Here is a 14,629-nt window from a genome sequence, read left to right as displayed (position 1 = left end):
TCAAAAAACTAATTCCTATAAAATCATGTAGATCAATGCATGTGGTGAAATTATTATTTAAACCACTGATTCCCTTAATCAACTTGTAAAAGTATATTTTTACACTTTTAGACTATCAATTTCAGCATATGTTTACCACATTATCACCATCATTGTTTCATCGTGCAACCAAAATTGTCGAGCCATGCATATATAACAATATTTTTTTTTTTTGAAAATACATGCATACACAACATTAGACTATCAATTCCAGCAAAAGAATCACACTCATACACAAAATTAGGAGCAAAAGTTAGAATCATAAAGGAAAATACCAATGACTGTTATTTCCATAATCTAGTTTACTTATTTACAACAAATATAGAAAAACCCCTAGACATAAAGAATTAAAGACTAATTAACCGGCCGTCAAGAACGCGTCTACACCTGCTTGAGAAAAAATACAAAGTTCTCTCCTCGTCTTGTGGTGCGCCCTTACGGCACCATTATCAGACAGGCAATATCAACTTAGTTTGGGTTTGTCATGCGGTCTTAAGGTCCTCGTTTGTTGCAATCTTGAACTATTTGGGGAGATTGCAGTGGCTGGGAGTGAGTTGAGGGAAGGGAAGATCGCAGTGGCTGGCAGGTCTTGAATCATTCCTCACTGACCTTGTCAGCAGATTGGCTTGGTGTCGCGAGGTTAGAGGAGGGCTGGTAGTGATGAGCTTGTGTTAGTGGAGCCGGATCGATAATACTCCAATATGATTGGAATGACCCGATCTGGTTTGGATCTAATGAACCCGCGCCGATATGGGGAGGGGGTGGATTGGGATGAGTGGCGCTCCTCAGTGGTGTGATGGGGATGGTAGAGCGATGATGTCGGCGGACCGGAAGAAGTGGCCGTGCGACATAGCGTATGGTCGTTTAAAGGTGGCCATGCTAGGTTTAGGGCAGGCTTGGCTGGTGGTCTGTGCTCTTCAGGCTTGGTTGGGTTGTCCTTTTTATCATTTTTATTCACTTTAATCGTTTAGTGTTGTCTCGCCTTTGACATGTAATAAGCTTCTACATGTATTTTGTAAGGGTAGTCAGGTTAAATGCTTGTGTGTGCACTCTAAGTGCTTTGTCCGGCCTAGTGAGGCAGCGAGCCATTGAAATGGTCAAATGGTCGCAATCTCTTTATAACATGATGTAGTGTTGCTAGATATGGTTCTAGTCGTCAATATAATGGAAAAGCAGGTTTAGTTGTTTATGCCACTGTAATTGCATTATCTTTTTGATATGTTACCGTCGTAAAGCAAATGAAGTTTGCCCAAATTGATGGTATGTCAATTTTTGCTAGTTGGTGCATGTTTGAATACATAGATTTAGTGGAATCTCCTGTTATTATGTGGGATGCTCTCTCATCACTTATTGTAAGATGAGGTTCAGGTTTTATGTTTCCCTATTATATTCAACCTTAAGGACATACGCAGCCGAAAGAAAATAAAATAGAACATTAACCCCGTCAGATAGCTCTGAGAAACTAGCAAAGAAGTCTAGGGTTGGAAATCGCAGGGGAAAGGTCGTAGCCTATCCTGCGGCGGCCCAGCGTCGATTGTGGTTCCCTACTGCATCGACGAGCGGCTGGTGTTGCCGGATGGGTTATTGGGGTCTCTGGCCTCTCAATCTTGCTTTCTATCAGACGGTCTGGGTTGTGGACGATTCTTCTCTTTTCTCAGGTGGCAACGCTGGGGTAGATGATTGGTAATGGGCGATCGACGGCGGCGCAGGGGGTGGAGTAGGTGGCTAATGGCCGGATCATGGCGGCGGCATGCCATGGATCGTACGGCGCTGGGTGCTTCTCTGCTGTGGGATGCTAGGGGGAGATTGCAGTGGTGGTCTCAAGTTCTTAAGCTGAAGGACGCAAACTCTCGGAGCTCTGGGCTTCTCCGGTGGCGTGAGCTCGAAGGGGTAACCTTGTGGTGGTGGTGGTCTATCGGCGAGGCTACTAGGGAGAAGAATGAGGATTCTGGCGGCTATTTTTTATTTGTGCTTTGGTTTAAAGTTGTGTTTTTGGTTAGGTTTTCTTGGTCATTACCATGTCCCTACTCTGTTGAGCTAGGGTTGGGTCAATTTGAGGTGCCATGGATGTGGTGTCATTCCTGGGGACGAATGAGTTTAATTTTGGTGTTATCTTATGGTCAATATGCTGACGAGCGATCCTTGCACGTGGTCTGGTATCTTTGGGACACGGTGTGGAAGAGAGCGTTGGTTTTGGCAATTGTCAATGAGGTGGTATCAAGATTCTCGGGATTTCTTGTAGCCCGAGAGATTGTGCGTTATAGATGGTTAGGGGTTGGGCCCTTTCGACTCATGGAGGTCATTCTTGATGACGGACCTGTAACTGGTTGAGGTTTTAGGGAAGAGAGTGGGGAGTTCATGTCCACCACCGATCATTCCCGTATGATGTAATTTTGGTTATTATCAATAAAGGTTTCTTATTCTCAAAAAAATAAAAAATAAAAAGACATACGCAGCCACCCTTGATTTTTTTTTTTTTTTTTTTAAATCCAATTATAGTAGCTTTTACTAGCTTGGCTCTCCCAAATAGGAACAGAAAGAGGACTGGATTATCCAGAAAAAGCAAAATCCCCATAAGAACCAACTAGAAAACCACTCTAATAATTCCTCGAAACTAAAAAAAAAAAAAAAAAAAAAATCCCAAAACCAAAAATTGCGATGAGTTGTAACCAAACTTAGAAACCAATTCAACCCCACCAATGACAACGCATCCCATATTCCCCAAACTAACCCTACAAAAACCCCACAATCCCTCCCACACCCCAACCCTTTTAAAGCCCCCACAACGCCACACACCCCAAAATCTCACCCTCTCCCCTCTCCTCCAATCTTCTTCTCTCTTCTCTTTCCCTCCCATTTCCTCGCACCCAAAAAAAAAAAAAAAAAAAATCCGAAACCCTCCTCCACCACCATGAGAGAAATCCTCCACATCCAGGGCGGCCAGTGCGGCAACCAGATTGGCGCCAAGTTCTGGGAAGTCATCTGCGACGAGCACGGCATCGACACCACCGGCCGTTACTGCGGCGACGCCGAGCTCCAGCTCGAGCGCATCAATGTCTATTACAACGAGGCCAGCGGCGGAAGGTACGTCCCACGCGCCATCTTGATGGATCTCGAGCCCGGCACCATGGACTCCGTCCGATCCGGCCCGTTCGGCCAGATTTTCAGGCCCGATAACTTCGTCTTCGGCCAGTCCGGGGCCGGGAACAACTGGGCCAAGGGCCATTATACTGAAGGCGCCGAGCTCATCGATTCGGTTCTTGATGTCGTCCGTAAGGAAGCTGAGAATTGCGATTGCCTACAGGGTATGATCGAATTCGAAATTAATTAGTTGTGTTTATCTTAATTTTCGGTTTAAATTTTGTTGATGAAATTGTTAAGCATGCACCGGATGCCATTAAAGCTGTGAGATTTATTGTTACAATCTGTTTATGGGAGGAATAGAAATTAATAATTCTTAAATCAGAATCTAAAGATTGCTTTTTGTTATATCTACAGGTTAATTATTGTATGTGATTCCTGTACAGTGAGATTCTATCTCTAGATTTGTGAATCATTTGTCTTTTTATGTTGGAGTGTGACAGTGTTTTGGTTTTTTTTATTATTATTTTGCAATAATGAAGACCATGAGCAATTATTCTTACTAAAATGCCTAATTAATTTTCTATTTGGTTTTGTACGGGGATGAGTGTTTAATGCTTTGGTTCGGATTTTTAATCTTGTGATTTGTTTTGAACAGGATTTCAAGTATGTCATTCTTTGGGTGGAGGCACTGGCTCAGGGATGGGAACACTTCTTATTTCGAAGATCAGGGAGGAGTACCCGGATCGGATGATGCTGACATTTTCGGTCTTTCCTTCTCCAAAGGTGTCGGACACGGTTGTGGAGCCATACAATGCGACCCTTTCCGTGCACCAGCTTGTGGAAAATGCTGATGAATGTATGGTTTTGGACAATGAGGCTCTGTATGACATCTGCTTTCGGACTCTCAAGCTTGCCACCCCTACTTGTAAGTCCAAATCTTAATATATGGTAGTTGAAATGATTGAAGAGTTATTTAAAGTAAACAATATGAAAAATCTATTTACATCAGAAATTGGTCTCTTATAATATGATATAATGCTTTCATAAGTTGTAACCATGGATACGTGAGTTGTGAGGTCTACTGCTGTCATCTTTATGGTGGCTCTACTAGTCTTTTTTCATAAATGGTTATCTTAAAATTAATTAATTGCAACTCCATGAGCAGATAGAGTTAATAAATTAACAATGTCCCTACATACAATGTTCTTAAATGAGTACCTGCTTTTCAAGTCAGTAAATGTTAGATGTATTTTCAGATCAGGGGACACAACCAGAAGAACATGATCCAACAGTTGAGAAACAAGTTTCTATTACAAATTAACTATGATATATTTGTTTATCTTATGTTATTATTAAAAGGGTGATGCTCATGATACATATTTTTTGCATTTTTATTGTAGTTGGTGATCTTAACCACCTAATCTCTGCCACCATGAGTGGTGTCACATGCTGTCTTCGGTTCCCTGGACAGCTGAACTCTGACCTTCGAAAGCTTGCAGTCAACCTTATCCCTTTTCCGCGTCTCCATTTCTTTATGGTTGGGTTTGCACCCCTGACCTCAAGAGGATCACAGCAGTACCGTTCTCTGACTGTGCCCGAGTTGACCCAGCAGATGTGGGATGCCAAAAACATGATGTGTGCTGCTGATCCACGCCATGGACGTTACCTTACTGCTTCTGCCATGTTCCGTGGTAAGATGAGCACCAAAGAAGTTGATGAACAGATGATTAACGTCCAGAACAAGAACTCCTCATACTTTGTTGAGTGGATTCCCAATAATGTCAAGTCCAGTGTGTGTGACATCCCACCAAAGGGTTTGGCAATGGCTTCCACTTTTATTGGGAACTCAACTTCCATCCAGGAAATGTTCAGGAGGGTTAGTGAGCAATTCACAGCTATGTTCAGGCGAAAGGCTTTCTTACATTGGTACACTGGGGAGGGAATGGATGAGATGGAGTTCACCGAGGCTGAGAGTAACATGAATGATCTGGTGGCTGAGTACCAGCAATACCAGGATGCAACTGCCGAGTATGAGGAGGAGTATGAGGAGGAGGAAGAGGAGGTTGCTGCTTGATGTGTCGTTGCAGTTTCTTCATCTTGTATTGTTGGGTTACTATGTACGAGTGGTTGTTGAATGCTCATTCAATTTAGAATCAACATGAAATCTATTGTGGGGTTGTTGTATAAGAGACGGGTTTTTGATTAAAACGCTTTTGTGTTGGATTTGAATGTTCGGTTGTAGGGCATATAATGTGAATAATATGTTTTGATGATGAATTTTTCTGTAGTAATCCTTGCACAACTTTACTCAAGAATTGTGTTTGTTTGGATGAACTTGCATTTTTATATTTTATTGCTCAACGTGCAGACCTACCATTTCTTTTCGCCCTTTAAGCTTATCTGGTGGTGCCGTTGGTTTTTAGTGCAAAACAATATTAGAGAAAGCAAGGGGAAGATGAGAAATGAGAGATGACAAAAAATATAAGACACAAAATAAATATTTGAAATTCCTACTTAAAGCTTGTGAATCCTTTTCTACTGGTATCTTCTGTACTCTTTCCTCACACTGACTAATTTTCTTTCATTTTGCATCTTTCTATTTGACAAATGGCAAATGTCCCTAAAGGCCTAAAACTATTCTCCATGTTAAGTTACAAACAAAAACTGAAAACCAAAACCACATACATTAAAAATTTAAAATATCAACAAAATTAGAAATAAAACGTTACTGGAAGCCCCCAAGTTTTATAGATCTTAAGTTTTTAACATTAGTAAAAGATATTATTTGAAAATACTCTGCACAAGTCTCCTGAACCTAATATTCAAGAATAAACAGTTACTACAAGTTTAAGAATAACCCAGTGCCGGCATCTGAAAACTGAACAAGTCTCCTGAACCTAATCTTCAAGAATAAACAGTTCCTACAAGTTTAAGAGTAACCCAGTGCCGGCATCTGAAACAAAATGAGGTGAAAGAAGACAAGCATCGGTAAAAAATTTGTCATACACTGTTAAAGAAGCTAGACCTTTTCAAGGCAGAGGACAACATGCAGGTGCAATAAGCTCCAAAGCTCTCTCTATAAAAGCAGCCTCATACAATGGTCTTTATCCACAATTCAAGTTCCACCTATCCTTCTTTACAAAGTTAAGCAAAGTAACTAGGGTCGATCTTGCTCTGTCTCAGACAATTTGTCAATGGCCTCTCAGCTTCTATTGTTGGCATTCCTTGCCATAACTTGTTCCGTTGCTTTTGCTTCTGACCCAAGCTCTCTTCAGGACTTTTGTGTGGCTGAGTCTACAAGCTCAGGTAGGTTATGTAACTCAAATCATATTCATATTCATATGCGATATAACAATCAGTTGGTGTTTATGATATGTTTCTAACTTCCAATGTACTAATTTCAGTACCAGTGAATGGACATGTGTGCAAGGACCCCAAGCTTGTCGAAGCCAATGACTTCTTCCTCAGTGGACTGCACCTAGCAGGCAACACATCAAACCCTGCTGGTTCGAAGGTGACCCCTGCTAATGTAGCCCAGATTCCAGGACTCAACACTTTTGGTATCTCCCTAGTTCGTATCGACTATGCACCAGGGGGTATAAATGCTCCACACACTCATCCTAGAGCTACTGAAATCTTGACAGTGGTTGAAGGTAGCCTAGAAGTGGGTTTTGTCACCTCCAACCCTGAAAACCGTCTCATCTCCAAGGTGCTTCAGAAGGGTGATGTGTTTGTGTTCCCAGTAGGACTAGCGCATTTCCAGCACAATGTTGGAAAAGGTAATGCAGTCGCCATTGCAGCTCTCAGCAGCCAAAATCCAGGTGCTATTACCCTTGCCAACGCAGTGTTCGGGTCAAAGCCAGACATCTCTGCCGATGTTCTTGCAAAGGCTTTCCAAGTGGATAAGAACATAGTCTTCGATTTTCAAGCCAAGTTTTAGACTTCAATATGGATCGCCAGCTATAATTAAGTTGAAGGGCATTGCAATTTTATTCGAGTTTGTGTGATTTGTTTAGCAAATTGTATATTGTTCATTTGTCGGTGCAACCATGTTGGTGTCTTTTGTTTGATTCAGTTACTTCAACAAGTAAATCTCAATTAGCAATGTGATCCATTTACTATTTCGTTTCATTTTGTTGTTTCAAGAAATGCTATGGACATTATTTTAATTTTCTTCTCATATGAAACCTTGGGCAATTTAAAGGACAGGATTTTCTCCTTTCTGGATATGCATGAAAATGCCAAATATAATTGGAGGATGAGAACTATGAAATCGTGATTTTTTTTTTTTAATAAATTCCATCTTTTTTTTTTCTCCATCCAAACCTTAACCAATCTTATAATTATAGTCTGATATTGGTGTATTTATTGGATTTTACCATTCAAAAGATGGGGAGTGACTGTACAGTGTACATTAGTTACTTTGGTAGTTTTGTAAAGCACCAGCTCAAAACTGGTGAGTTTCTATATCATTACTAGTCAATTTGCTACTTGCTAATTTAAGTATGTTTGTTGCTTAGCCAACCTCTTCGATCTCCCGGAGAAAGTCGCAGCTAAAAAACAGCAGCGCTGAATGGAACAAATCAGGCTTTATGTCCGTATCAGAGAAGAAGTTTAATATTTATGCATGCTACACGTCAATTCAGTGAATGTTGTAGGAGAATAGAATTGTGTTTATTATTGATAATAGGAGCCCTTTATATAGGGAGTTTACAGAGTACACAAAAGGTAACAGAATCGGAATACAATTAGTATACCTAGGGTACTTTCCTATTACAACTCTAAACCCTAGTTTGAAGAGGCACACATTATGTCGATATCCTTCAACACTCCCCCTTGTGCCGCTCAAACTTGGTGATGACGCTTTAATTGTTGCCTCGTTAAAAACCTTGCCAGGTAACAAAAACCTTGTGGGACAAAAATAACCCTGGTCGAAGGACAAAAAGAGCACAACACGTCCTTCACTCTTCGAGATCGAACATGTAGACATCATGCCTCCCCCTGATGTCAATATCTCCCCCTGATTGCTACAATCATGGGAGTTCGGATAACTTTCTCAATCCGATGCTCTTCACATGTTTCTCGAAAGTGGATTTTGGTAACGACTTAGTAAATAAGTCCGCTACATTATCCTCTGATCGGATTTGGTTCATTTCAATATTTAGAAATGCTTGTTGTCATTTCGATGGAGGGGAGGAGGAGCACGGAAGGTGGCATTTTGCCTTATGGGGTCCGATCCCACACTTCCGTCGTCTCTTTTCTCTGTAGGGATAGAACAAGCCCATATCAATCGTACCTCTCAAATATCGAAAGATTGTCTTTATACCAATCTAATGGTGTTGCGTTGGCGCGGGGCTATGTCTAGCCAACAAGTTCATAATAATTGAGGTGTCTGGTCTTGTGTTGTGCTAAGTACAATAATGCGCCTATTGTACATAAGTAAGCACTTTCGCTATCAACACGTCTTCGTCATCATCCCTGGGACGAAACGGATCCCTTTTAGGGCCAAGACTACGGACGACCATGGGGCATCTTTGACTTTATCAAAAATGTCTCTTGACACGGTATACAAGTTTTGAATTTAGACAAAACCGTGTTCTCCCAAGGTCCTTCCTCTCAAACTCGGATTTCAGGTGTTCAGCGGTTTCCCTTAACTCTCAAGGGTTCCAATTATGTTTATCAACATAAACCGCGACCATTGCAAATCCGGAACTTGTCATGGAAACGCGTGGGCATAGTTCATCATATCCCTTCCCAATCAAGTAGTCATTTTAGTGAGCATTTCAACCTCGTTGTAAATGCGCTCCGTGGTCTAGAGCCACTTGACTTGGGTAAATAAAGTCCACAAGAACCTTCATTATATTATGTATCTAGATCCCCATAGAGATACATAGTGACCACATTCGTAAGCTGCATGTTCAGTTATTTGGAAACTACCAAACTGATAAGGTAGTGGAGTGCAATGACATCCATTATAAGAGAATATGTCTTCTCGTAGTCGATTCCAGGGCGTTGTGAGAAACCTTGCGCCATAAGGCGAGATTACCATCTCCTTTTCTCATCACGCTATCTAACGAAGACCTATTAATGTCAATAGGTTTTATGTTAGGAGGTGTTGGCATCTCAGGCCCGAAATCCTTCCTCTTCGTTAGTGAATCCAATTCAACCTGGATCGCATCTTTCCATTTAAGCCAATTTTCTCTACGTTGGCATTCTTCAACGGAGTAAGGTTCGATGTCATTGGTCTCAATAATTCCACGTCCTCATGTACACTAGTGTAGTTCGTAGAGATCTCTATATTCTCAAGAATTGGTTCTAACATTGAGGCGTCCCCCAACGATGTCTCTTGGACATAACCACAATCCAAAATATTCTCATGAGACGGATTATGAGTATCAATGATCAATGGATCAAGTTGTGCCAAACTCGCTCTCTTCTTAGGGCGAGAATCCATCGAACCTATGGGTCTCCTACTCTCTCTAGCGGAACCCATGGCCTATGATGCCATTATGCCACCTTTGTGGCGTCACCATGCTACCATCCATGGTAGTGGTGCAGTACCCATCTTCTCTGGGTGGCACCATGTCCTCTTGTGGGGACATCAATCCTTGCAGGCATGTTTGCAGCAGGTATATGTGATCTCGTCACTTTTAGGGGATCAAGATGAGACATAGTGGGGACAGACCACGACAATTCCTGTCGTTCCTGTTGAACATTGACGTTCTAATCTCCCCCTAACGACGGGAAGACTGTCTCATCAAAGTGACAATTCGCAAATCCAGCGAAATAGAGATCGCCTATCAAGGGTTCTATATAGCGGACTTATAGTTGGAGACTCATGTCCAACAAATATATATATGCATTCGTTGCAATGACTCATGTTGATGCGCTGTGGCGACGCAATTGGCACATGAACCGCACACTCAAATATGCATAAATACGAGATATTAAACTCGAACCCAGTCACTAGCTGTAACGCAAATAAAAGTTGAGTGGCTGCTATGAGTCGTAGACGAATTAGCATAGCTGCATGCGTTATTGCATAACCCAAGCGGAAATATTGGTGCGCATTACCAATGTCCGGGCTACCATTGTAGTCGTTTTAATGGTGGCTTTTCCACGAGACCAATTGGGTGTGTACATGGGAATATGATACTTGATATCAATACCCAATGATATGCAATAGTCATCGAAAATTGTCGATGTAAACTCTCTAGCATTATCAAGTCAAATTGACTGAATGGGATGATCTGGGTAGTGAGCCCGTAGCCATATGTTATGTGCTAGGGGTGTAGTATAAGCAGCATTACGAGTGGATAATGGCACAACACATGACCAGCGTGTTTGCGTATCAACCAACACCATAAAACATCTATATGGTCCGCAAGTTGGTTGATCAAATCCATAGAATTCCCTTAGATTCTTTGTAAGAATGGAAATATTTCCTCAATCTCCTTTGCATAGGATGGTCTCAATCCTAAATAACAGGCTTGACAGAACGAAACATGGGCTTTATAATCAACCAATAAAGGTTTTGGTGAAGCCATAGTGTCACAATAGACTTGAGAAGTAGAGAGAGGAGTTTATGGCGTCAATGCCATGTATTTGCCGCAGGGGGTAGGCGGCACTGGCCATGTATGGCCTGTCTTTGCACAATCATGGCGCCATGAGGCACATGTGCAGCTCCTCGAACCAATTCTTGGTTCTTACTTTTCTTCGTTCTGAAAATGGATGTCCGTGTAAAGTCTTTAATACACGGATCATCATGTCAAAGCCTATATGTGCCAAAATCCCATAAGTCGTCTCTCATGACACAGTTGGATTCAATAACTCAAATAGTGGTTGCATACAACCCACTAGAGCGACACATAAGTTTCTCTAATACTCATTTATATCCGTAGTCATTAGAGGTGATGCAAAGGAACTCTGTCCATTCTCATAATGTGTTTCCGCATGAAAACCATTGGCTCTTATATAATAAAGTTCGAATTAAGGTATGTCCAAGACATTAAGTAAAAGAATTGACACTTTATTAATAGCCAATGATTACATCAAGGTTTCCAAAGTCTAATCCAAAATAAAATCAAAGTAAGACACATTGTAGTCACTCTATCCGTTTGGTAACTCCAATCAAATATGACCAGGAAAGTAGAGAGAGATGTTGGTGGAGCGAGGCTCTCTTAAGTACCAATAATCTCAATGACTTTCCTAGACATCACATTTTATTGGGTCTGCCACAATAATATTGAATAAAGTAAATTGTAATAATATCTCACAAATTGGATAAATAAAAATTACAAATCAATTGAGATATTAATTGCATGCTAGTAATATAACAGATTAATTATCATACAATTATGTAAATAAATGCTTCTGGCAATTAATTACACATATTAGATATGGAGAATCTATTTACAATATGAAATCATTTTTCCTTTTATTTTAATTCTGCTGGACCAAAGAAGGAGTGGGCTTGATAGTGAAGCCTATCGAGCTTAGTCTGCGGGCTCGTGACCTAGGCTTTCATGTGTTGGTCAAAGAGTATGTGAGGCCTGCTGGGCTGCTAGGTCATGCAGAGGGAGAGTGGGCCTGCTGGGCTCAGGCTAATCTGCCAAGGAATGAAAAGTTATTACTCAACCCTTCCGGTAACTCCAATTGAATACGACCAGGTAAGGAAAGATGAGGTTTAGGTGGAGCGAGGCTCGCTTAAGTACACGGCCTCATCTGAACCTTTCCTAGACATCGCATCCAACTGGATGAGCCTAGTTTGAGAAGATTCATAACTTTTGTCATGGTAACATGTAGTGAGCTTCTATTCTGGCCTTGCAACTTGGGCCTGAGCTTCTGGCTCGAATTTGTTGTTATGACTTTGGGCTTGATTTGACCTTCTGACTCAGCCTCTATTAATATTCACAATTATAACATAACCAAATTCAATATATGTTATTAAATCATAACATAAATATATTAATGCAGCGGTTATATACCTAAGGAAATGGGTTCAAATCCCATTAATGCTTCTGACATTACGTACAGGTAATAAATTTGGCAAATGCTTCTGGCATAATGTTTATGTAATAATCACGTAATAATTTAGCCAATAATGCTTCTAAGGAATTATAATGGCATAATTCAAATTAGTGTAACCAAAAATTAAGCCCATAATTCTTCTATCATAATTCACGTAATAATTCAGAATTGTCTCAATGTGATAATGAAGTGATTGTGGTAATGAGCATAAATTACTATGGTAATTGCTTTGGATAAAATCAATCAAAATCAAATCACAGGTTGAATCAATTGATCAATCACCAATTATATGGAGTTGAATCTGCTTATGGCAGTATTAATATTAAATGGTGTTGATAAATTCCAGCTAGCCATAGTGGCATAGTGGACAATGTGCTAGGCTAATGCATGATGTGGCTGGGTTCGAATCCCAGGAGCAGCAAAATCCCTTTTCTTTTTGCTTGTTTTTTAATTGGTATGCACTATATGGTACTACCGGACCAAATGCTTCAAATCCAAGAATCCTAACCTTTTTTTTTTTTTTTTTCAACCAAACAATCCAAAGCCAAATAAACCAAGACACATAAACGAATATATATAAATATGTATATACCAAATATTAGGGTTCATGCATCATGGTGATTGTTCATATTCAATCATTAGGCTCAATAAACATGAATATGAAATTAGATTTTGGAAAACATTACTTGATGAACAACGGATGAATCTTCAGCTTATGTCTGCAGAACTGAGAAGGTTGTCTTCTCAGCCAATCCAAGAACTATTCGCCTCTTCTGGTAGGAAATCCCGAATCTCAAAGCTAATAAGCTATTCGATCCAAATCTTAGAGCTAGTCGTGAACACGGAGCAGATTCTCTTCTGAACAGCTGCCACTTCAAATGGTGTACAGGTCTCAAAACGACTCCAATATGGCTGAAATTTGGAGGTAAGAGAGAAGAGGCAGAGACGAACAACTTTGATGAAGGAAAGATTTTGATATGAGGTCCCGATCAAGAGGTTTCGGGGCGTGCAAACAGGCTGCAGCAGGGGTTTTTTTTTTTTTTTTGGCTAGGGTTTGGGTTAGAGCTTCGTGCTGATAACGTGTTGTAAAACAGAAAAATTTTTGAGAGAGAGAGAGAGAGTTTGGACACAGAGAATAGAATATGTGTATTATTCATCTCACCATAAGGAGCCTTATATAGGACTACATGGTGTACACGAAAGGGTAATGCTTAATTACAATCCAATCACTCCTACAATTACAACCTATCAATCACCAATCTATAGAGATAGGCACCTATTACTCAACATCTATTTACATGATTATCCACAAATATTTACAACATAATCAGCTTACTTAACAAGAAATTCACTACTAAAAAAAACCTCAATTGCTTCGAAAATTTGCTACGGAAAACTTTTCCGTCGCAAAAAGTTAGCTTTCGCGACGGGGAGTACTACGGCTGCTCTTCCGTCGCACATATTTAGATTTTTGCGATGGCATTGTGTTTCCGTCGTAAGAATTTAATCCAATTGCAACAGCAAAGCCACACCGTCGCATGAAATTCGAAAAAAACAAAACAAAAACAAACACCGACTTATCTAGAGTTCTAGACCAAAAGAAAGTCGTCACATAGCTTTCTCTCTCATGTTCCCGTTCATCAACCCAACCCTAACCCTAGTGACCTTCTCGGCCTTCTCTATAGAGAGAGAAATTGGTGAGGATTTTATGGGCCTCTTCGAGTTATTTGTGAAGAGCGTGGAGGGGTTCATCGCCCAACTTTTCTGTAGGTTAAAGAAGGGGGACATTTTCGAGCTCAGCCATGTCGGAGCCAGTCGATTGGGTTCGGCACTCAGATCTTCACCTAGACAGTCTCCAAGGTCGATTTCTCTGCCACTGTGGGATTTATGCCTGCGCTATCGATGACTAAGCTGCTCCAATTTTCCGGAATTAACCCTTGCTGGTGGTCAGCAGCGAAGACTCAACTTTGTAGGAGGCCACGTTTCTCGCCAAGTATATGAAATCTACAGGAGGAAGCGTTGAGGGCTTCGAAGATGATGCGGAACAAAGCACTCAACAACCCCAAAATCAAAGTGCTTTGGAATTCGGAGGTGGTGGAGGATTGGGGAAGGAGATAAATCCCATTGCGACTAGCCATGAGGTAGATGAACTTTCTGTTGAAGTAGAGTAGATACTGTGAGTTTGATTCTTTGATTTGCTATATTGGTGTTAGTCTTTGTTTTGTTTCTCACTACTTGCATTCGTATTCTGCTTTCTTAATTCATTGGCTTTAGATTGTATAAATTTTTATTTGGATTGATGGGAAATGAGAAATCAGATATATAAATAGTTTCTCAGTGAAGTTGAAATGTTTCAGGGTGGAATTGAAATAGATCTGTCTATTAAATAGTAAATGATTATTCACTGAAGTTGTACCGGAAAAGACCCAAACCAATCGATTCTTCCAACTCTTCCGACGGCGACGAAGATTGTTCT

General features: G+C 40.7%; 2 protein-coding genes across 2 annotated transcripts; both read left to right on the top strand.

The window, feature by feature from the left end:
• The first annotated feature begins 2,833 nt into the window (after window positions 1-2,833).
• On the top strand, window positions 2,834-5,435 carry LOC112167978 (tubulin beta chain). Its single transcript, XM_024305087.2, has 3 exons — window positions 2,834-3,344; window positions 3,779-4,048; window positions 4,524-5,435. The coding sequence occupies exons 1-3, from the start codon at window positions 2,951-2,953 to the stop codon at window positions 5,195-5,197; spliced, it is 1,338 nt and encodes a 445-aa protein (XP_024160855.1). The 5' UTR covers window positions 2,834-2,950; the 3' UTR covers window positions 5,198-5,435.
• A 748-nt stretch (window positions 5,436-6,183) lies between these two features.
• On the top strand, window positions 6,184-7,173 carry LOC112167980 (putative germin-like protein 2-2). The gene is made up of 2 exons (XM_024305089.2): window positions 6,184-6,429; window positions 6,528-7,173. Exons 1-2 carry the CDS (start codon window positions 6,318-6,320, stop codon window positions 7,061-7,063), a joined length of 648 nt encoding a protein of 215 aa, XP_024160857.1. The 5' UTR covers window positions 6,184-6,317; the 3' UTR covers window positions 7,064-7,173.
• Window positions 7,174-14,629: the final 7,456 nt, after the last annotated feature.

Source organism: Rosa chinensis, chromosome 5 (assembly GCF_002994745.2).
Source record: "Rosa chinensis cultivar Old Blush chromosome 5, RchiOBHm-V2, whole genome shotgun sequence".
Lineage (NCBI taxonomy): Eukaryota > Viridiplantae > Streptophyta > Magnoliopsida > Rosales > Rosaceae > Rosa > Rosa chinensis.
Note: the sequence above shows the minus strand (reverse complement) of the source record. Positions and strands in the feature narration are given on the sequence as shown.